The 25,269-nt window shown below is 42.9% G+C and overlaps 1 protein-coding gene across 1 annotated transcript; it reads left to right on the forward strand.

The window, feature by feature from the left end:
- Positions 1-69: 69 nt before the first annotated feature.
- Positions 70-24,540, forward strand: LOC109898196 (serine/threonine-protein kinase NLK2-like). The gene is made up of 11 exons (XM_020493058.2): positions 70-1,635; positions 1,817-1,946; positions 2,495-2,550; positions 2,862-2,968; positions 6,370-6,455; positions 8,194-8,403; positions 13,117-13,218; positions 20,947-21,033; positions 21,215-21,413; positions 21,556-21,649; positions 21,766-24,540. Exons 1-11 carry the CDS (start codon positions 1,325-1,327, stop codon positions 21,812-21,814), a joined length of 1,431 nt encoding a protein of 476 aa, XP_020348647.1. The 5' UTR covers positions 70-1,324; the 3' UTR covers positions 21,815-24,540.
- Positions 24,541-25,269: the final 729 nt, after the last annotated feature.

The raw sequence follows: 25,269 nt of genomic DNA on the forward strand, positions 1-25,269 counted from the left end.
TAGTGATTATATGAGCCGTTGATCTATTGTCCATGGCATTGTTTACACCAGTGGTCTAACCCTCCCCCACCTTTTCTCCTCCTTTGCCATCCATCCCCAACTCACTCACTATCCCACTCTTTCAAACAGCTGATTTCCAAGAAAGAAAGGGATCATTCGGAAGACATGTTTAGCATATGATATAGAGAAGAGCGATGGAATCTATCACATAAGCAGCTCGTTTAATCTCTCTTGGCACTTTTAGCTTTGGGTATGATATGGCTAGCTTGTTAGCAATTTAGCTAGCTCACAACCCCGACTAACGCAGCTAGCGATGCAAACCTGACTTTCGTTGTGTAAAATCAAATAGGATTTCCTCGCGCTGCGAACAACGTTTGCTGGCTTGTTTTTTCGTTCATTTTCCTGGAATCGTTTCGTCTACTGAAAGTGTTTTTTCTCAAAGCAAATATATAGGGTCACGATAGTCTACTAGCTAAATACCGGCTATCTATAAGGGGCATGGAACAGCTGGTTAGCAATCGGGCTGATGCCAGCTAGCTAACGTTCTACGACTCTTAATTTCATTGACCGACATCTGAAGTGGATGGAATGGGCGTTTGCTACCTCTATTTAGCTACCTCCGCAACACAGTGCAACTGGTTAGCTATATAATAAGCTAGTGTAATTACTCGGCTAACTATATGCAAACACAGGTGTGTCTACTTTTAAGGTTTAGCTAGCTAGTTCCTTAGTTAACTTCAACCAGACAGGTAGCTACAGTAGCTAGCTGAGCCCGGGCAATAAACTAATGTAGCGCGAGCTGGTAGCCAGGTAATGTAACATAGCATTGTTAGCTAAGGGGAGACTTCTTTCTCGTCGTAAAATTAGGCCACAAAACAAAGTACAAATGTATTGACAGTGACAGGCATTGTTTCCCCCAACCAGACTTGCATTGATTGTGTGATCACTGGCCAATTAGATAGCGATTGTGTCTGTCTCTATGACGTTAGCTCAGGAACACGCATTGCTAATTATATATTTTTTTGTCGTGACCTACCTACCTCACTGAAGCCAATACTGGTGATTCCACGACGAGTCTAATAGCAAGCTAAACAGCACTGCTCCTGTTATTACATATCTTGCAAGATAGCTGCCAACCATATCAGACATTATTTACATTCTCCGTTGCATGTTCTACACGCAAGAAACATAGTCAATCATGCCTGCATAGAACATTGAAGGGAGACTCTAGCATCATGTATATGTAATGTATGCAACGCTCAAAGTGAGTACAGTATTAGACATAGCTCCCAAATGAATTCTTTTGATAGGGGTTTGAAATAGAATGGCATTCCATGGTACAGGCCGGCAGCAGACAGTATGTGGTAACCTGTTCCCCGGATCTGAGTTAGGCCATAAGTATTTTTGCGTCAACACCTCAACTGGAGCCACTTCCACGGGCCTCACTGCAACTCCGAGTCTAACTGGACCCACTGCCCCGGCTGGGACGCCACGACATCCAACATCTCTTGGGGGAAGCACCGGCGGCGGGGCCGCTGTACCACAGCCTCATAGTAGTCCTGCCAGTGAAGTACCAAGCCCTGCTGAGATGGAGCCTGATCGACCTATCGGTTATGGCGCATTTGGTGTGGTCTGGTAAGTTGTGCAATTTCAAATAAGAATTGACTGATTTCCAAGTGAGTTTTTGCATGGTGTTTTTCCTTTCCAAAAAAAAGGGTGTGTATCTGACAAGGGAATGAGATAGACACGCTGTGCACGTGCCCTCCCCATTGGTGACCAGTGCTAACAGATGCCTCTCTTCATATTGCTCCTGCAGGTCAGTGACAGACCCTCGTGACGGGCGTAAGGTAGCCCTGAAGAAGATGCCCAATGTCTTCCAGAACCTAGTCTCCTGTAAGAGGGTCTTCAGAGAGCTGAGGATGCTCTGCTTCTTCAAGCACGACAACGTAAGAATGGATAGCAATACATCTATACACAGAACTGCACAACCCGCATAGGCTGCATCCTAAATGGCACCCTATTTCCTATACTCTGGTAAAAAAAAAAAAAATAATGTGTACTTACTATAGGAAAAAGGTGCCATTTGAGACATTTTCATACAGTATTGCAGTATTGCATCCGTTATGGATGCATGTCCAGCGCTGACAAGACATAGCGATGCATCTTCACACTGCTCATTGATATGTTTCCATATAGAGGCTTGCTTTACAAATATCACTGTGAAGTTAGAGGTTTGTTATAGTTTAGACACTTAAGGATAAGAAGTGCCATAACAAATGTTGGCTGTGAACGGTAGATCACTTGCTGAGTGTTGATGAATGGTGGCGATGTACAATCGTCAGAAAATGAACACCAAATGACGGCCAATGTTCTGTGATCAGAGGCGATAGGATGGCGACTCACTGCTTTTAACCGTTCGTCTGTCTGTTTTGTCCTTTAGATCGCTAATCATTAAAACAACGAGAAGGGTGATGATGATGATGTGTGTTTACAGGTGTTGTCAGCGCTGGACATTCTGCAGCCTCCACAGATCGACTGCTTCGAGGAAATGTATCCTTCACACGCACATCCATGTGCACACATGACTGTTATGTGTCAGCCATTGTTCACTCCTGCACTTTCTCTCTCCATTATCATGCCCTCCTCCTTTCAAAACAGTCTGAATCTACATAGTACAATCTAAATCAAGATAAACCTAAACAGATGATACCATTTAGTGATAGTCTTGTGTTATGATAGATAGATAGATACATTTAACTTTAATATAGATAGATGGAGTATTACGCTTTATTCTATGTGGTCCATCCACATCCTATAGTTGTCTGTTGTTTCCTTGACCGTGGGGCCATGCCTGACTGTAGCTACGTGATCACTGAGCTGATGCAGAGTGACCTCCACAAAGTCATTGTGTCTCCCCAGCCCCTCACCACCGACCACATCAAGGTGTTCCTCTACCAGATCCTCAGAGGTGAGTGAAACGGAGGGAGGAGTAGGGAAAGGGGCAAAGTTGAAAAGGAGGTGGAAGTCAAAAGTTAAAGGTTGACTCCTGAGTCCAAAAACAACGCATTTGTGAGTTTGCCCCCTAGCCTTTCTGGGTTTGTAGGTTTAAAGGAGCCAGCTTGTTTCATGTGATGGAGCCATATTGATAGATTCATGTTGTCATTGACTGCAAACACTGAAGGAGAATTGGCTTTTACTTCCGGCGCCGACAGAGATGGCTGCCTCGCTTCGCGTTCCTAGGAAACTATGCAGTTTTTAGTTTTTTTACGTGTTATTTCTTACATTGGTACCCCAGGTCATCTTAGGTTTCATTACATACAGTCGAGAAGAACTACTGAATATAAGAGCAGCGTCAACTCACCATCAGTACGACCAAGAATATGACTTTCCCGGAGCGGATCCTGTGTTCTGCCTTTCACCCAGGACAACGGAATGGATCCCAGCCTGCGACCCAAAACAACAACGTCGTAAAAGAGGCAAACGAAGCGGTCTTCTGGTCAGGCTCCGGAGACGGGCACATCGCGCGCCACTCCCTAGCATACTTCTCGCCAATGTCCAGTCTCTTGACAATAAGGTTGATGAAATCCGAGCAAGGGTAGCATTCCAGAGGGACATCAGGGACTGTAATGTTCTTTGCTTCACGGAAACATGGCTCACTCGAGAGACGCTATCGGAGTCGGTGCAGCCAGCTGGTTTCTCCACGCATCGCGCCGATAGAAACAAACATCTTTCTGGTAAGAAGAGGGGCGGGGGCGTATGCTTTATGGTTAACGAGACGTGGTGTGGTCACAACAACATACAGGAACTCAAGTCCTTCTGTTCACCTGATTTAGAATTCCTCACAATCAAATGTCGACCGCATTATCTACCAAGGGAATTCTCTTCGATTATAATCACAGCCGTATATATTCCCCCCCAAGCAGACACATCGATGGCTCTGAACTAACTTTATTTGACTCTTTGCAAACTGGAATCCATATATCCTGAGGCTGCATTCATTGTAGCTGGGGATTTTAACAAGGCTAATCTGAAAACAAGACTCCCTAAATTGAATCAGCATATCGATTGCGCAACCAGGGCTGGTAAAACCTTGGATCATTGCTATTCTAACTCCCGCGATGCATATAAGGCCCTCCCCCGCCCTCCTTTCGGAAAAGCTGACCACGACTCCATTTTGTTGCTCCCTGCCTACAGACAGAAGCTAAAACAAGAAGCTCCCACGCTGAGGTCTGTGCAACGCTGGTCTGACCAATCTGATTCCACGCTCCAATACTGCTTCCATCACGTGGACTGGGATATGTTTCGTATTGCGTCAGACAACATTGACGAATACGCTGATTCGGTGAGCGAGTTCATTAGAACGTGCGTTGAAGATGTCGTTCCCATAGCAACGATTAAAACATTCCCAAACCAGAAACCGTGGATTGATGGCAGCATTCGCGTGAAACTGAAAGCGCGAACCACTGCTTTTAATCAGGGCAAGGTGACCGGAAACATGACCGAATACAAACAGTGTAGCTATTCCCTCCGCAAGGCAATCAAACAAGCTAAGCGTCAGTATAGAGACAAAGTAGAATCGCAATTCAACGGCTCAGACACAAGAGGTATGTGGCAGGGTCTACAGTCTATCACGGATTACAAAAAGAAAACCAGCCCAGTCACGGACCAGGATGCCTTGCTCCCAGGCAGACTAAATAACTTTTTTGCCCGCTTTGAGGACAATACAGTGCCACTGACACGGCCCGCAACCAAAACATGCGGACTCTCCTTCACTGCAGCCGAGGTGAGTAAAACATTTAAACGTGTTAACCCTCGCAAGGCTGCAGGCCCAGACGGCATAGCACTCACTTCCGTCATCATGAAGTGCTTTGAGAGACTAGTCAAGGACCATATCACCTCCACCCTACCTGACTCCCTAGACCCACTCCATTTTGCTTACCCTGGGTCTCGACCCCGCCCTGTGCAACTGGGTACTGGACTTCCTGATGGGCCGCCCCCAGGTGGTGAGGCTAGGTAACAACATCTCCACCCCGCTGATCCTCAACACTGGGGTCCCACAAGGGTGCGTTCTGAGCCCTCTCCTGTACTCCCTGTTCACCCACGACTGCGTGGCCACGCACGCCTCCAACTCAATCATCAAGTTTGCGGACGACACAATAGTGGTAGGCTTGATTACCAACAACGACGAGACGGCCTACAGGGAGGAGGTGAGGGCCCTCGGAGTGTGGTGTCAGGAAAATAACCTCACACTCAACGTCAACAAAACTAAGGAGATGATTGTGGACTTCAGGAAACAGCAGAGGGAACACCCCCCTATCCACATCGATGGAACAGTAGTGGAGAGGGTAGTAAGTTTTAAGTTCCTCAGCGTACACATCACAGACAAACTGAATTGGTCCACCCACACAGACAGCATCGTGAAGAAGGCGCAGCAGCGCCTCTTCAACCTCAGGAGGCTGAAGAAATTCGGCTTGTCACCAAAAGCACTCTCAAACTTCTACAGATGCACAATCGAGAGCATCCTGTCGGGCTGTATCACCACCTGGTACGGCAACTGCTCCGCCCACAACCGTAAGGCTCTCCAGAGGGTAGTGAGGTCTGCACAACGCATCACCGGGGGCAAACTACCTGCCCTCCAGGACACCTACACCACCCAATGTCACAGGAAGGCCATAAAGATCATCACGGACAACAACCACCCTGTTCACCCCGCTATCATCCAGAAGGCGAGGTCAGAACAGGTGCATCAAAGCTGGGACCTAGAGACTGAAAAACAGCTTCTATCTCAAGGCCATCAGACTGTTAAACAGCCACCACTAACATTGAGTGGCTGCTGCCAACACACTGACTCAACTCCAGCCACTTTAATAATGGGAATTGATGTAAAATATATCACTAGCCACTTTAAACAATGCTACTTAATGTAATGTTTACATACCCTACATTATTTATCTCATATGTATACGTATATACTGTACTCTATCATCTACTGCATCTTTATGTAATACATGTATCACTAGCCACTTTAAACTATGCCACTTTGTTTACATACTCATCTCATATGTATATACTGTACTCGGTACCATCTACTGCATCTTGCCTATGCCCCTCTGTACCATCACTCATTCATATATCTTTATGTACATATTCTTTATCCCTTTACACTTGTGTGTATAAGGTAGTAGTTTTGGAGTTGTTAGCTAGATTACTCGTTGGTTATTACTGCATTGTCGGAACTAGAAGCACAAGCATTTCGCTACACTCGCATTAACATCTGTTAACCATGTGTGTGACAAATACAATTTGATTTGATTTGGCTAGGGGCTGTATTTGAACCATTATGAGTAACAGTGACTCTCTTTCTCTCAGGGCTGAAGTACCTGCATTCTGCTGGCATCCTGCACAGGGACATCAAACCTGGGAACCTGTTAGTCAACAGCAACTGCCTGCTCAAGGTAACGGTGTGTGTACACACGTTTGTTTTGGCGTGTGTCCTCGTGTGAATCTGTGTGTGAACTTCCTCAAAAGACATACAAGGAAGCATTATGCTAGTCAAGAAAAAAATAACTTAGTAGAGGTCAATATGGGCTGAAGAATTTCGTCTATACACCTTTTGACAAACATTCATGTGTATTATGCTGTAATTACACTGGTCAACCTACACTGATTATACCAAACATTACAAACACTTTCCTAATATTGAGTTCTACCCCTGCACACCTTTTGCCCCCAGAACAACCTCAATTCGTTGGGGCATGGACTCTACAACGTGTCGAAAGCATTCCACAGGGATGCTGGACCATGTTGACTCCAATGCTTCCCACAGTTGTGTCTAGAAGTAGGCTGGATGTCCTTTGGGTGGTCGACCATTGTTGATACACATGGGAAACTGTTGTTAGGTTCTAAATTAACTTATTAAAACTCATGGAAGATTAGTAAAGCTTAGACCAAGTTTATTCACCTATTGGGTCATACAGCTGCATAAGACAAAAACATTTCCACCAGTGGTAGTATATATATATATATATATATCGGTTTTTCGGATGACTGCCTTGCCTGGTTCACCAATTACTTTGCAGACAGAGTTCAGTGCGTCAAATCGGAGGGCATGCTGTCTGGTCCTCTGGCAGTCTCTATGGGGGTGCCACACCCTTTTTCACCTACCTCATCCCCATACTGTTTTTATTTATTTACTTTTCTGCTCTTTTGCACACCAATATCTCTACCTGTACATGACCATCTGATCATTCATCACTCCAGTGTTAATCTGCAAAATTTTAATTATTTGCCTACCTCCTCATGCCTTCTGCACACATTGTATATAGACTCCCCCTTTGTTTTCTACTGTGTTATTGACTTGTTAATTGTTTACTCCATGTGTAACTCTTTGTTGTCTGCTCACACTGCTATGCTTTACCTTGGCCAGGTTGCAGTTGCAAATGAGAACTTGTTCTCAACTAGCCTACCTGGTTAAATAAAGGTTAAATAAAAAAATATATATATATACCCTAATTTGGATGGAGTCTCCTCCTTCTCTAAACATTATATCTTTATTGCTAGGCAGGAAGTTAAATGATATGGCCAATAAACGGTTCCTTCTCCCTTAATGTGACCTGACCTCGACCCTCTTCCTCACTAATCCACGGCTCTCCACCCATTCTTTCCTCCAGTCAGTACATTCCAAGCTTAATTGCATCCACCATATACATTCCTCCTACAGATAACCCTTAACTTCTAGTGTAGACCCTGGACTATGGCACCCCTCATGTCTCTAGTATAACTGATGATTAACAATTTTTAAAGTTTAGAAATCTGAACCCATCACTGTTGAGCGTGAAAAACCCAGCATCGTTGCAGTTCTTGACACAGTGAAACTGGTGCATCTGGCCCCTACTACCATACTCTGTTCAAAGGCACTTACATATTTTGTCTTGCCCATTTTTCAGCCTCTGAATGGCACACATACACAATCCATGTCACAACTGTCTCAAGGCTTAAAAATGCCCTCCAGCTACACTGATTGAAGTGAATTTAACAAGTGACATCAAAAAGGTAGCTTTCACCTGGTCAGTCTGTCATGGAAAGAGCAGGTGTTATTAATGTTTTGTATACTAAGTGTTATTATCATGTAACTAAATTCCCCCTCTTCCACTCACTACTTTCTCTCTCTTCCCTCTCCTCTCGCTCTCTCAGATCTGTGACTTTGGGCTTGCACGTGTGGAGGAGCCGGACCCATCTCGTCACATGACCCAGGAGGTGGTGACTCAGTACTACCGGGCTCCTGAGGTGCTGATGGGCAGCCGCCATTACGGCTCTGCCATAGACGTCTGGTCGGTGGGCTGCATCTTCGCTGAACTACTGGGTCGACGCATCCTGTTCCAGGCCCAGAGCCCCATACAACAGGTAGAGGGTAGGGCTGTTGCGGTGACCGTATTACCATCACACCGGGGTTCACAAGTCATGAAGGCAGTCAAATTCCACGGTCATGTTAATTCTCCATGCTTCTCCATGCTCTGATGCTGCTGATGGTCATTAGTAGCCTACCAAACTTGCTAACTGCCTGGTACTCAATTGTCCCTCTAATCACTCTGACATCAATGCAAATGTAATCAAAAATCGAATTAAACATTTCATGAGCTCATGTTGCGAAGCATTTCTATAGGCTTGTTACGGTTTTCTTCTATCTCCTCTGAAGAGGAGGTGTTGCAAGGATCAGACCAAAATGCAGCGTGGTAATTTTCATACATGTTTAATGAATAAGAACACGAACAGTACAAAAACAATAAACGTAACGCGAAAACCGAAACAGCCTATACTGGTGCAAACTAACACAGAGACAGGAACAATCACCCACGAAACACTCAGAATATGTCTGCCTAAATATGATTCCCAACGATAAACACCTGCCTCTGATTGAGAACCACTTCAGGCAACCATAGACTTTTCTAGAAAACCCCACTATACCACAATCCCAATACCTACAAAAAAAACAAGACTAAACACACCACAATAATAAACCCATGTCACACCCTGGCCTGACCAAAATAATAAAGAAAATACTAAGACCAGGGCGTGACAAGGCTATTGCGCAATAAAACAGGGTCATGGTCTCTTAAAAAGAGGATCCCATCAGCTTTCTATAGGCTAGGCCTACTATATTTATTTCTCAACTTTCCTAATATTAAGCACATTGGTTATCTTTGCAACGGGAATGAAAATGAACAACGGGAAAAGCGTCCTCCATTTGCTATTTAAGTGCATAGATGACATGTATTTTTTTCCCCTGCCCCTGTTTCGATACAGGTTCATGATAACGGTCCATCCTAAATCAAAACAAATTTCACATACAGTACCAGTCAACAGGTTGCACACACCTACTGTGATTGAACATTTTCATATTCACCTGATTTGTTTGATATTAATAGTTAATGATTATATACATGACTAATAGTAAGACATTTCTCTCTCTTCATTCTGAGTGAACTGAGAGGAGACTTTTGAAGCTTGGTCTGGCAACTGATTAAGTGATGGCTAGGTAAAAACCTACTGCTGGCATTCCATAGATAAGATGTGGTGGGTGTAACAGAGATAAAGGGAGCCTGGAGGAATGGAACAAAACCCTCATTGTCTCATCATCCCGGCATCTGGGAAACTTAGCCTGGAGGGATAGAACAACTACCATGGAGATGACCACGGGATGAACCCAAAGTAGCTTATGGTGACCCACTCTGCATGGGAGAGGTTGGAACCAGCCTGACTAAGCATTTTTTAGGTCCTATATAAGATCTTTTTTTTTTTTTCATTATCAGTTAAGCACTCGGCAACACACTTCGGAGTGTGGGGTCGTCGGCTTCATTATTGCAATAATTATTTGATATTAAATAAAGATGGTTGTTTGGAGAAATGACCAGGTCTATCTCAGTACTGAATTTCCACAACATTTTTGGCGACGAGGATGGGATCTGCATCTTCACCTGTTGACCACTGCTACTCATTCAAGGTTTAAAAAAAAATATATATATATATATAACTTTTTAAAAACTATTTTCTACATTGTAGAATAATAGTGAAGACATCAACTATGAAATAACACGTGGAATCATGTAGTAACCCAAAAAGTGTTAAACAAATCAAAATAGATTTTCTATTTTGGATTCTTCAAAGTAGCCACCCTTTGCCTTGATGACAGTTTTGCACGCTCTTGGCATTCTCTCAACCAGCTTCGTGAGGAATGCTTTTCCAACAGTTCCCACATATGCTGAGCACTTGTTAGCTGCTTTTCCTTCACTCTGTGGTCTAACTCATCCCAAACCATCTCAATTGGGTTGAGGTTGGGTGATTGTGGAGGCCAGGTCATCTGATGCAGCATTATCACTCTCCTTGGTCAAATAGCCCTTACACAGCCTGGAGGTGTGTCTTGGGTCATTGTCCTGTTGAAAAACAAATTATAGTCCCACTAAGCGCAAACCAGATGGGATGGCGTATTGCTGCAGAATGCTGTGGTAGCCATGCTGGTTAAGTGCCTTGAATTCTAAATAAATCACTGACAGTGTCACCAGAAAAGCAGGGCGGTTGGAAGCAAAAATCAGACCAAAGGACAGATTTCCACCGGTCTAATGTCCATTGCTCATATTTCTTGGCCCAAGCAAGTCTCTTCTTCTTATTGGTGTCCTTTAGTAGTGGTTTCTTTGTAGCAATTTGACCATGAAGGCCTGATTCAAGCAGTCTCCTCTGAACAGTTGATGTTGAGATGTCTGTTACTTGAACTCTGAAGCATTTATTTGTGCTGCAATCTGGTTCAGTTAACTCTAATGAACTTATCCTTTGCCGCAGAGCTAACTCTGGGTCTTCCTTTCCTGTTGCGGTCCTCATGAGAATCCAGTTTCATCATAGTGCTTGATGGTTTTTGCAACTGCACTTGAAGAAACTTCAAAAGTTCCTGACATGTTCTGGCCTTCATGTCTTAAAGTAATGACTACTGTCCAGGAAGCTGGTTGAGAGAATGCCAAGAGTGTTCAAAGCTGTAATCAAGGCAAAGGGTTTGAAGAATTGTATACATAAAATATATTTTAATATAACACTTTTTTGGTTACTACATGTGTTCATAGTTTAAATATATATTTTTTTAATGTATTATTATTTTTTACCCCTTTTTCTCCCCAATTTCGTGGTATCCAATTGTTTTTAGTAGCTAGTATCTTGTCTCATCGCTACAACTCCCATACGGGCTCGGGAGAGACGAAGGTTGAAAGTCATGCGTCCTCCAATACACAACCCAACCAAGCCGCACTGCTTCTTAACACAGTGCGCAAAACCCTGGAATGAGTAGGTGTTCTAACTTTTGACTGGTACTGTATATTATTTAGTATATGTAAAGATCAGATTTAATCAAGAATAGTCTGATGGGTGACAATATTAGCCTATCACTTGTGAATTATATATTATCACTGATGCCCAGCGTAAGGCAAGAAATAACGCCTTTTTTGGGGGCATTTTTTACAAATAATAGTTGCACACCTCCATATTTTTTATTTTTTTTAATTTCACCTTTATTTAACCAGGTAGGCTAGTTGAGAACAAGTTCTCATTTACAACTGCAACCTGGCCAAGATAAAGCATAGCAGTGTGAACAGACAACAACACAAAGTTACACATGGAGTAAACAATACACAAGTCAATAACACAGTAGAAAAAAGAAAGAGTCGATATACATTGTGTGCAAAAGGCATGAGGAGGTAGGCGAATAATTACAATTTTGCAGATTAACAATGGAGTGATAAATGATCAGATGGTCATGTGCAGGTAGAGATACTGGTGTGCAAAAGAGCAGAAAAGTAAATAAATAAAAACAGTATGGGGATGAGGTAGGTAAATTGGGTGGGCTATTTACCGATGGACTATGTACAGCTGCAGCGATCAGTTAGCTGCTCAGATAGCAGATGTTTAAAGTTGGTGAGGGAGATAAAAGTCTCCAACTTCAGCGATTTTTGCTGATGCTTGTGCTTCTAGTTCCAACAGTGCAGCAATAACTAACAAGTAATATCTAACAATTTCACAACAAATACCTAATACACACAAATCTAATTAAAGGAATGGAATTAAGAATATATAAATGTATGGATGAGCAATGTCAGCGGCATAGACTAAGATACTGTAGATAGTATATAATACAGTATATACATATGAGTTGAGTAATGCAAGATATGTAAACATTATTAAAATGACTAGTGTTTCCATTTATTGAAGTGACCAATGATTTAAATTCTGTGTATGTAGGCAGCAGCCTCTCTGCTGGTGATGGCTATTTAACAGTCTGATGGCATTGAGATAGAAGCTGTTTTTTAGTCTCTCGTTTTCCCGCTAATGGAACATTCGCTCTTATAGCCTACTGCTGTGTGTGTATTGCTGCGCTTATAATGTGAAGAAATAACCAAGTAGTTTATCAACATTTTAAGCTAAACGTTCTGCTCTGTTGCGTCAGCCACATTACGTAATTTTTTTTTGGGGGGATATGTATTTCTCGCATAGAATAAGTGCTTTTTCTGTTCATAAGGCCTACTCATCTTGTTGGCTGAATAAGTACAGTGCCTTGCGAAAGTATTCGGCCCCCTTGAACTTTGCGACCTTTTGACACATTTCTTTAGACTTGTATAAAATAAATAACTGATTTATTGTCAAGGTGTAGGCTATATTACATGGATTTATTATACCTTTTAAAATGTAGATGTTCCAAAGGTCGCCATCAGTGGCTTGTAGGCTATGTGTGGAAGCCAGGAGATGCTGAATGTGTTCGTTAATTAACGGTCAATTACCGTGAGACCGACAGTTATTTGCTTGACAATCACGTACTGACGAAATGTTGTGCCCGCCACAGCTCTAGTAGAGGGGTGGGAGGCACAGAACCATATTCAACAGGTTGTTAGGGAGGAAAGAGGGAAAGCAAAGGAAAGAGGGGAAGGTGTAATCTGTCTGGGCAATAATTTCAACTTTTATCTAATAATAATCAAATGTATTGTGGATGGTCATTTTTTAAATGTAGGTTTGTTGTCAAATTAAATCTCTCTCTCTCTCCCACCCTCACTCTCTATATTCTCTCTCTCTCCCTCTACCCCTCAGTTGGATCTGATCACTGATCTGCTGGGTACCCCTCCTCTCTCTGCCATGGCATCTGCCTGTGAGGGGGCCAGAGCTCACATCCTGAGAGGACCTCACAAACCGGTACTTCCTCCTCACTGAACCTATGAACTACTCACTAACTGATCTGACCTTCATTTGTAATACTATGAAACACTTGTGGTCAAATATTGTCCCCCTTGCACTTTACAAATGTAAATACCTTACTTCAAACTATGGTTGTTACAGTGACCGTTTTACCACCACACCTGCGGTCACGAGTCATGACCGCAATCAAATTCCATGTGACCGTTTAGTCATTAGTATCCTATCAAACTTGCTAACTGCCAGTAGCTAATGGTCTGGTACTTATTGTCCCTCTAATCACTCTGACATCAAATGCAAATGTAATCGAAAATGAAATTGAACACTTTGTGAGAGCCCATGAACATTTCTATAGGCTATGCATTTGTGTGAGAAAATAGAGTTTTGAAGGTCTCTATTGAAACGAGGAGGGAGGATCCCATCCGATTTCTGTAGGCTAGGCCTACTATTTATTTCTCAACTCTCCTAATATTAAGCACATTGCTTCACTTTACAACAGGAGTAGCCTACCTGGCTGGTATGAAGATGAACCGCAGGAAAAGTGTCCTCCATTTGCTATTTGTATATATGAGGACATGTATTATTGATTTTTTTCTGCCCCTGTTCCGACAGATGCATGATAATCATAGTCTCACACTATGTAGCCTAGTCCATAGGCCTATATTTCTTTTATAAGGTTTGTATCACAATTAAAGTGGCCAAATCATTCCAAACGTAGCCTAGGCATAGGACCCCTGGAACACGGTTGGAGAGCACATAGTTTACAGAGCCGAGTGAAACGTGTTCTTAAAAGCCCAGCCATTGTGCCATCGTGTGTGCAAACACTGGCCACTGTTTGAAAGAGGATCCCAGCTTTCTTGTGCTGCTATATTTCTTGCTCACTTCTTAAAATGAAGCACATTAATCCGCTTTACAAGCAGTGTAGACTACCTGGCATACATCGACAGCGCGTGAGTTGTTTTGGGGAAGATAATTTTCCCCATAAAAATGCACCTTTTTATAATAAAAACATTACATGCATAATTGCATTTGCTGACTTATGTCAGAGCCTACTATTCGTAGTGTGATGAATAGGTTGGATAGTCATAATATAACTCAATCAGTGTTAGCAAAAAATAACATTCAATGCATGGCTGAGTGAGTATAACCTAGAGTAGGTCTAGTCTATAAGCTATATCAGATATGTTTCTTCTTTGTTTGCCTTTTTTCCCCGCGATTGTATTTTTAAATTGCGATATGCCTGGCTTGGTCTCCCCACTTTTCACAGGCCGTCGCAACTCGACAATGAATCTGCCCAAATTGCGCACGCTGCCTTTCCTTCCGACTGTAGGCAATGTGATTTTAAAACCATCCACAACTTTTTTTTTTTTAAAGAAGCTAATGATCTTCCATGGCTAAATCATGTTTTAGTATTCTATTTTGAATGATTTTATTCATTTCTCTATATAATTTTGGCAATTCAATTTAATTTCGGGAAAGCTTCTCCTAACCTAATGGATGCTTGCAAAAAAGAAAATGTAACCTCCATTTGCTATTTGAGTGCAGGCTACAGATTACATGTATTTTTTTTGTAGGCCATTCTAAATCAAAAATAATTCCACAGATACACTATATATGCAAATGTATGTGGATTCGGCTATTTCAGCCACCTGTTGCTGATAGGTGTCTAAAATCAAGCACACAGCCATGCAATCTCCATAGACAAACATTGGGAATAGAATGGCCTTACTAAAGTGTTCAGTGTCTTTCAACGTGGCACCTTCCGGATGCCACCTTTCCAACTAGTCAGTTCGTAAAATGTCTGCCCTACTAGAGCTGCCTCAGTCAACTGTAAATGCTGTTATTGTAAAGTGGAAATGTCTAGGAGCAACAACGGCTCAGCCGCGAAGTGGTTGGCTACACAAGCTCACAGAACGGGGCTGCCTAGTGCTGAAGCGTGTAAAAATCATCTGTCCTCGGTTGCAACACTCACTACCAACTTCCAAACTCTGGAAGCAACGTCGGCACAAGAACTGTTCTTCGGGAGCTTAATGACATGGGTTTCCATGGCCAAGCCTAAAATCACCAATGCCAAGTGTCGGCTGGAGTGACTGCCATTGGACTCTGGAACAGTGGAAATGCGTACTCTGGAGTTATGATTCATGCTTCACCATCTGGCAGTCGGACGGGCGAATCTAACGCGACAGCGTACAATGACATTCTTGACGATTCTGTGCTTCCAACTTTGTGGCAACAGTTTGGGGGAAGGCCCTTTCCTGTTTCAGCATGACAATGCCACAAAGTGAGGTCCATACAGAAATGGTTTGTCGAGATCAGTGTGGAAGAACTTCAACCCCATCGAACACCTTTGGGATGAATTGGAATTCCGACTGCGAGCCAGGCCTAATCATCCAACATCCGTACCCGACCTCACTAATGCTCTTGTGGCTGAATGGAAGCAAGTCCCCCCAGCAATGTTCCAACATCTAGTGGAATGCCTTCCCAGAAGAGTTGAGGCTGTTATAGCAGCAAAGGGGGGACCAACTCATTCTTAATGCCCATGGTTTTGGAATGAGATGTTCGACGAACAGGTGTCCACATATTTTTGGTTTTGTAGTGTATATTGCCATATGTAAAGACAAGATTTAAATTAAGATTAGTCTGATGGGTCAGAATATTACTTCCGGAACCGACAGAGATGGCCGCCTCGCTTCGCGTTCTAAAGAAACTATGCAGTATTTTTTATTTTTTTTTATGTGTTATTTCTTACATTGTTACCCCAGGAAATCTTAGGCTTTATTACATACAGTCGGGATTATTACTATTGTATACTATTTATTTACTATTTACAATTTATTACTATTGTATATATTGTATATATATATTGTGTATTTACTATTTATTACTATTGTATATTATTACTATTGTATTACTATTATTACTATTATTACTATTGTATATAAGAGCAACGTCAACTCACCAACATTACTACCAGGAATACGACTTTGGTCCACCACCCAGGACAATGGGTGGTGAAAACAGCAGAAAACAGAAAACAGCGCCGCAGAAGGGGCAGACGGAGTGGTCTTCTGGTCAGGCTCCGAAGATGGGCACATCGCGCACGAGCATACTACTCGCCAATGTCCAGTTTCTTGAAAACAAGGTAGACCGAGCAAGGGTTGCCTTCCAGAGAGACATCAGAGATTGTAACGTTCTTTGTTTCACCGAAACATGGCTCCCTCTGGATACGTCATCAGCCACCTGGCTTCTTCACGCATTATGAATAACGAGACGTGGTGTGATCATAACAACATACAGGAACTCAAGTCCTTTTGTTCACCTGACCAAGAATTCCTTACAATCAAATGCTGACCACATTATCTACCAAGAGAATTCTCTTTGATCATAATCACAGTCTTGTATATCCCCCCCGAGCAGGCACATCGACGGCCCTGAAAGAGCTTCATTTTACTCTATGTTAACTGGAAACCACATATCCTGAGGCCGCATTTATTGTAGCTGGGGATTTTAACAAGGCTAATCTGAAAACAAGGCTCCCTAAATTTTATCAGCATATCGAATGCGCGACCCGGGCTGGCAAAACCCTGGATCATTGTTATTCTAACTTCGACACATATAAAGCCTTCCCTGCCCTCCTTTCGGGAAAATCTGACCACGACTCCATTTTGTTGCTCCCAGCCTATAGACTGAAACTAACACAGGAAACACCCGTGCTCAGGTCTGTTCAACGCTGGTCCGACCAATCGGATTCCACGCTTCAAGATTGCTTCGATCACGTGGACTGGGATATGTTCCGCATAGCATCAGAGAATAACATTGATGAATACGCTGATTCGGTGAGTGAGTTTATTAGCAAGTGCATTGGTGATGTTGTACCCACAGCAACTATTAAAACCTTCCCCAACCAGAAACCGTGGATTGATGGCAGCATTTGTGCAAAACTGAAGGCGTGAACCACTGCTTTTAATCAGGGCAAGGTGACCAGAAACATGACCAAATACAAACAGTGTAGCTATTCCCTCCACAAGGCAATCAAACAAGCTCAGCGTCAGTATAGAGACAAAGTAGAGTCGCAATTCAACGGCTCAGACACGAGAGGTATGTGGCAGGGTCTACAGTCAATCACGGACTACAAAAGGAAAACCAGCCCCGTCACGGACCAAGATGTCTTGCTCCCAGACAAACTAAACAACTTCTTTGCTCGCTTTGAGGACAATACAGTGCCACTGACACGGCCCGCTACCAAAACCTGCAGGCTCTCCTTCACTGCAGCCAACGTGAGTAAAACATTTAAACGTGTTAACCCTCACAAGGCTGCCGGCCCAGACGGCATCCCCAGCCGTGTCCTCAGAGCATGCGCAGACCATCTCCCTGGTGTGTTTACAGACATATTCAATCAATCCTTATCCCAGTCTGCTGTTCCCACATGCTTCAAGAGGGCCACCATTGTTTCTGTTCCCAAGAACAGTCTGATGGCACTTCATGATGACGGAAGTGAGTGCTACGGGGCGGTAGTCATTTAGCTCAGTAAACTTACCTAAATGACTACCACCCCGTAGCACTCACTTTCCGTCATCATGAAGTGCTTTGAGAGACTAGTCAAGGATCATATCACCTCCACCCTACCTGACTCCCTAGACCCACTCCATTTTGCTTACCCTGGGTCTCGACCCCGACCTGTGCAACAGGGTCCTGGACTTCCTGATGGGCCGCCCCCAGGTGGTGAGGGTAGGTAACAACATCTCCATCCTGCTGATCCTCAACACTGGGGCCCCACAAGGGTGCATTCTCAGCCCTCTCCTGTACTCCCTGTTCACCCGTGACTGCGTGGCCATGCATGCCTCCAACTCAATCATCAAGTTTGCAGACAACACTACAGTGGTAGGCTTGATTACCAACTACGACGAGACGGACTACAGGGAGGAGGTGAGGGCCCTCAGTGTGGTATCAGGAAAATAACCTCACTCTCAATGTCAACAAAACACAGCAGATGATCGTGGACTTCAGGAAACAGCAGAGGGAGCAGCCCCCTATCCACATCGAAGGGACAGTAGTGGAGAAGGTGGAAAGTTTTAAGTTCCTCGGCATACACATCACGGACAAACTGAAATGGTCCACCCACACAGACAGCGTGGTAAAAAAGGCGCAGCAGCGCCTCTTCATCCTCAGGAGGCTGAAGAAATTTGGCTTGTCACCAAAAGCACTCGAGAGCATCCTGTCGGGCAGTATCACCGCCTGGTATGGCAACTGCTCCGCCCAGAACCGTAAGGCTCTCCGGAGGGTATTGAGGTCTGCACAACGCATCACCAGGGGGCAAACTACCTGCCCTCCAAGACACCTACACCACCCAATGTCACAGGAAGACCAAAAAGATCATCAAGGACAACAACCACCCAACCACTGCCTGGTCGGTACAGGGGCATCAAAGTTGAGACTGGAAAAACAGCTTCTATCTCAAGGCCATCAGACTGTTATACAGCCATCACTAATATTGAGTGGCTGCTGCCAACATACTGACTCATCTCTAGCCACTTTAATAATGATAAAAATGTACGTAATAAATGTATCACTAGCCACATTAAACAATGCCATTTTATATAATGTTTACATACCCTACATTACTCATCTCATATGTACAGTGGGGCAAAAAGGTATTTAGTCAGCCACCAATTGTGCAAGCTCTCCCACTTAAAAAGATGAGAGGCCTGTAATTTTCATCATAGGTACACTTCAACTATGACAGACAAAATTAGAAAAAGAAATCCAGAAAATCACATTGTAGGATTTTTTATGAATTTATTTGACCTGTAACTTCTTCTTTAAGAGGCTCCTCTGTCCTCCACTCGTTACCTGTATTAATGGCACCTGTTTGAACTTGTTATCAGTATAAAAGACACCTGTCCACAACCTCAAACAGTCACACTCAAAATGATCACAAGAACAGTGAGCAAAAATCCCAGAACCACACGGGGGGACCTAGTGAATGACCTGCAGAGAGATGGGACCAAAGTAACAAAGCCTACCATTAGCAAGGCCATTGAAGATGAAACGTGGCTGGGTCTTTCAGCATGACAATGATCCCAAACACACCGCCCGGGTAACGCAGGACTGGCTTCGTAAGAAGCATTTCAAGGTCCTAGAGTGGCCTATCCAGTCTCCAGACCTCAACCCCATAGAAAATCTTTGGAGGGAGTTGAAAGTCCGTGTTGCCCAGCAACAGCCCCAAAACATCACTGCTCTAGAGGAGATCTGCATGGAGGAATGGGCCAAAATACCAGCAACAGTGTGAAAACCTTGTGAAGACTTACAGAAAATGTTTGACCTTTGACGTCATTGCCAACAAAGGGTATATAACAAAGTATTGAGAAACTTTTGTAATTGACCAAATACTTATTTTCCACCATAATATGCAAATAAATTCATTAAAAATCCTACAATGTGATTTTCTGGATTTTTTTCTCCTCATTTTGAAGTGGGAGAACTTGCACAATTGGTGGCTGACTAAATACTTTTTGCCCCACTGTATATACTGTACTCTATACCATCTACTGCATCTTGCCTATGCCGTTTGGCCATCGCTCATATATTTTTATGTACATATTCTTATTCATTCCTTTACACTTGTGTGTATAAGGTAGTTGTTGTGAAATTGTTAGATTACTTGTTAGGTATTACTGCATGGTTGGAACTCGAAGCACAAGCATTTCGCTACACTCGCATGAACATCTGCTAACCATGTGTATCTGACAAATCAATTTTGATTTGATTTGCTTGTCAAATTGTGAATGAGAGAATGATGAAGTATGTGGAGCCTGCACAAGGAGAAGAGCTCATGTCTTTCATGTGACTTTTTTCAAATCATTTGTCACATCATGCAGTCTTAGGCTATATGTTTTGATTTTTAATACATTCTAAGTTTGTATCACAACTAACATTGCATAAATAACTCCAAATTAAATATATTGGAGCCCCTGTTTCTTTGTTAATAACCGCTCAACACTGAATAGCTGCATGTGTCCTTCGGAAATCGTTTGGTGGAAAATATGCTTTCTATTTTATTCAGCTATGTTCAATTCTATTCTTCATACTATAAAAGAATGCAACGTAATTCTAAGCAAATCTTGTCTGTAAATGAATTAGTGTAGCCCACAGCCATATGGCATAGCCAGATCAGGGCCTAACATAAGGACAACTCAGAATATGCTATTCTGTTTTTATGAAATAGGCTACATTTTCTTCATTATGTTTCTTTAGACCTGTCTAAAATAAATAATGGATTTATTGTGATGGTGTATGCTATATAAAATTAATTTCTTATACTTTTTATACTTGGATTATAGGCTATGCATGGAAGATGGACACAGTATTTTGGCACCCTTGCACGATTCTCTTATTTCTTTAAAAAAAAAGGGGGGGGGGGTATTAACATAAACACAAACAAACACGTTTGTCATCTCCTGCCAAATGTGTGTGTGTTTATGTTAAAACCCCCCAAAAATATTTTTGAAGAAATAGAGAATCGTGCAAGGGTGCCAAAATATTACTGCTCATGGCCCAGTTTCCCAAAAGCTTCTTGGAAGACTAAGTTAATTGGTGAATTTAGCCTTAAGATGCTTTTGGGAAACCGGGCCCAGATATTATCGAATCGATACCCCACACACAATCCTTATCTAAAACCAGGTGCAGCAGTTCATGATGTAAAATCTCTCGCCCCCCCTTCCCCCTCAGCCGTCGCTCTCTGTGTTATATATGCTGTCGGACGGGGCGACCCACGAGGCCGTGCACCTGTTGTGTCGTATGCTGGTGTTTGATCCGGTGAGTGCAGACAGGAGTCTATTGTCACACAATTGGCTACCTCTTTATAGGGAAGTTTAAGCAACAAGAGCTGAAAATGTAGCTAGCTACCTCTGAGAAGGAAAATGCATAGCTAGCTACAGTAAGGGAGAAAATACAAGATTAGAGAGGGACCAACTTTCTCTCCGTGTGTGTGACTCAGGCCAAACGGATCTCGGGCAGCGACGCCCTCTCCCACCCCTACCTGGACGAGGGCCGTCTGCGCTACCACACGTGCATGTGTCAGTGCTGCTACTCCGTGCCCAGCGGGCGTGTGTACACGCGTGACTTTGAACCGCCCGCCGACCGGAACTTCAGCCACAGCTACGATAACAGCCTGCTCTCTGTCTGGCAGGGCAAAGGTATGAGCTATCTGGTGCTCTTCCCTCTACTCCTCTTTCTCTTCAATTCTCTTCTTTGACTTTTTTCCAACCCTGCTTGTTATTGAAATTGATGGCCTGTTGCGATCTCGTTCTCGCAATCTCTCCTCTCTCGCTCTATCAGAGCTCATCCATCGCTTCATAACAGAGCACCAGCAGGGGAAACGAGTGCCGCTGTGCATCAACCCCCAGAGTGCCGCCTTCAAGACCTTCATCAGGTGAGGAACACCAAGGGAGGGATGAACACAACTAATATACATGCAGCTTAAAATACTATTTTTTCCATGCACTATCTTCATCTCTCTTTCTTTGTCTATCTTTCTTGATCTCTCAGGTCTACTGCGTGGCATTCCTCCAAAGTCTCCAGGAAGGAGGAGAGATGAAGGGGGGTATCATTCAAGTACAAGAAGAATCATGGGAAATTCAGTTTGATAAAAAGAACAAGACTTGCTTTGGTCAATATAATAGAGATAGGTTTGGGTTTCTCTGGATGAAGGGGAGGTGTGAATGAAACAGTACGCCAGCCTCTCAGAGAAGAACCGTGTCTGTTGGAGGAAATGCTCACTTTTACTAAAGACTACATTTCCCTTCAATGACAACTACAGTTCCCAACTATGAAAACTACTATTGACACTGGTGAAGACTTGACTACACCAAGGCTATAGGCATTTACCCAATGCTGAAAACTAAAATGTGCTGCTGAATTTTTAAAAAAGGAATAAAGAGGAAAAGTGGTAGAGGGAAATTATTGGAAACATTTATTACTAGAAGAGTTGAAGTTGGTTGTGTTGTGCTCCAATCTGGTTTAAGGTGGAGACAAAGGAATAGCTGTTTAATTAATTTATGTTGAATAATTGTTCTGCTCTGTTAATTTTTAAGTCATTCCAGCCTCGTGCAATATGATGAAAAGCGTCTAAGCAACGTGCTCCTGGCGATACCATACTCTCTTACCTGTGCTTTTAGTGACTTAGTCATGTTAATGTCACATTGATGACCCTACCTTTATCATTGATTCCATTGATTTGGTTTGATAGTTTCACTGGGCCCATTCTCAATATCTTCGGTAAACTGGTTTTAGATCTACGCCACAATGCAACCTCTGGCCTTGAGGTTCACCCCGTGCTACTTTTGAATCTTCCCTCCCAATCTGCCCTCGTCCATAAGATCAAACCATTTCCAAGACAACAAATTGACCTGGTTCTTTGATTGGGTGGGGCCACGGCTTCTGAGGCAGATGGGAGCCTCGCCCATGTTTTTAAAATCATATTATTTTATATTTTAATTTGTGTTTATTTTTAGCTTCTCTGTGAGTGGCGGTTCGAGCTTGAGCACGTGTTGTGCCCATGTACTGAGTAGTCAGCCCTTTCAGTATGTGTGTGTGCGCACGCTCACATGTGTCTGTGTGTAGAATTTAAGGGAAAGTGCCGTTTTCTGCTTCAATGATTTCATTACCTCAAAAACAGTTGGAGTCAAAAAGGGAACCCAGAGAGAGTCTACTGGGTGAAGTGTACATAGACCCAACTCAACTGCTACGCACTGTAACGTGATGTCATTCCTTTGTACTAAATCGCTGTCCTTAACCTCTGTCGCTCCCTCTTGGAGAGAGGGATGGAAGATGAGGGACAGATGGCAGGAAGAACAGCTTGTTGAAATGTGTTGGTGAAATGCTGCTGTGTTTTGTTTTTCCTTTATTGGTTGTTGGTTTATTTCCAGTTGAGTTCACGGCTCAGGTGTTCCGTTGCAAAGACTGTGGACCCGACCACACAAATACACACCGATATTATTCACCAATAACAGTGTGCCTCAACTTTTTTTTTTTCTCCACAAAGAGGAACCGCAAAGCTCTGTGCGCTGAAGCTCTTGACTGGAGCTAGTACTAACTCAAATGAGGCTCCTGAAGACGCTGCACTGTGCTAGTTGGCATTGCCGTCATGGCAGTGGTCAGGCCCTTGTCCCGCCACCTGATGGTGCTATTGGAAGTGTAGGCTAAGTGGTTGACAGGGATTGCCAGAATGTTTCACTTAAACATGCATGTCTGTATTTATGATATATAAAGATTTTCTAAAAAGGAAGAGGCTTTTGGATTTGAATGCAGTGCAATGGGAGTTGTCGCCGTGGACATACCTACCTTGTGGTGATGTTAATTAATTAGATTTTAGGAAATATGATTCATATTTTTATGTTTTGTGATGTGATCCATTTAAGAGTTATTTTTTGGTTTCACAACTTTGCTATTGTCTTTAGTAGAAAGCCCAAGCAGGCTGAGTTTTAGAAGAGCTCACCAGGGTACGTCTCTTTCCCTCACACCCTCCTTTCTTCTCTCTATCCCCCTCACACTCTCCTCTCGTCTCTGTTAGCCTTTTATAGCAGAGTCTTTTTCCCAAAAAATCTAACAGACTAAAACTGGGAGGTGTTCAATAAGAAACTTGTTGCAAAATGTTTTCCTACAGTGTGCACTAAGGAGTATGACTCAGCTATGCTTAATGTAGAAGCCAATAAGGACATCCCGTTCCTCACTGGAGGAGCCTCCTCTGGCAGTTCAGTAGTTTAAAGCAGCTTCTTATCCTTCCCTTCTTTCGTTCATTGGTGCTGATAAGAGAAGACTGGTCAAATCCCTAACGGAGAGAAGCACCGTTAGGGATTTGCTTTCAGATGTCCAGTTCTCTTCAGATCTATGATCCATCCCAAATGACACCCTATTCCCTTTGTACTACTATTGAGGGTCTGGTCAAAGGTAGTGCACTATATAGGGAATAGGGTGCCATTTGGGACTCATCTACTGAAGGAAAAGGAAGCGAGTCTTTATCCTTTGTTCATGAGCTCAATAGGCACTGGAGAGAAGACTACACCTGGGGATGTTGATGTTAGAAATGTTTCTGATGACAAGAAGAAGAAAAAAGTGATACTTGTGTTTTTTTGGGGGGGGTGATTCTGAATATGAAACCGATGTTGAATACTGCTGTTTTGAAAATGTTAAAATTCTGTTGGCTGGTTTTTTTGTTGTCATGTTTTAGGAAACGTTTTGGACTTGTGCTCCCAACAAATACTTGAATTTCTTAAGAAAACGACTAGAGTAAAGTAGTGAATGAATAAATGGATAGTCACTGGATAATATTCCTGTGTGGTGTCTGTCCGCTTATCAATGGGGAGGGGGCTCAAAGGGCAACGTTACATTGTACTGTGTCAGGTTGTTGACTTAAGGGCTGCTCCCTCAAATTGCAAGTTATTTTTTGCCCCCCCATACAATGTTAGATTTTTTCGGTTGTATACTTTTTCTTGTGTTCAGAAAGTTTTGTTTATGTTCTCTTTCTATATGGCGATATTTCAACCTGTTCAATTTCAACATGTCTGATAACTCTGGTTATTATGCCTATTGCATTATATCCTATATATGTTACTGAGATATAGTCCGTTTATACATTTGACAAGTGTCTATCTTAGAGTAAAGTGATAAATTGGGTATCAGGTTGCCTGCAGAGGTTGTGCACATTAGATTGCTTCTATATGTTCTATCCATGTGCTAAACATCTTAATTTCCAAGATCCAAAGTGTTTAGAGCTGTAGGCCTACAGACCTAATTAACCACTGTAGGCTGGGTAGTTTAGCGGACCCCACTGTTTGTGGAACTTTTACAATCTTATCTGACTTTATTTGAGCATAGATGCGTTCATTCTCAAAATAGTCTAATTAATAATTCAACCAACGGTTTGTCATCTTGCAGTTTGATGTCTTGTCAAACGAAGGAGTTTTTTCCTAGCCAGCTTTATCTGAAAATGACTTCTGGTAGGCTATTAAAGTCCGTTGCCCTTGAAAAAAGAAAATACTTTATCCAGGAACA

This window comes from Oncorhynchus kisutch, linkage group LG10 (genome assembly GCF_002021735.2).
Source record: "Oncorhynchus kisutch isolate 150728-3 linkage group LG10, Okis_V2, whole genome shotgun sequence".
Taxonomy (NCBI): Eukaryota; Metazoa; Chordata; class Actinopteri; order Salmoniformes; family Salmonidae; genus Oncorhynchus; species Oncorhynchus kisutch.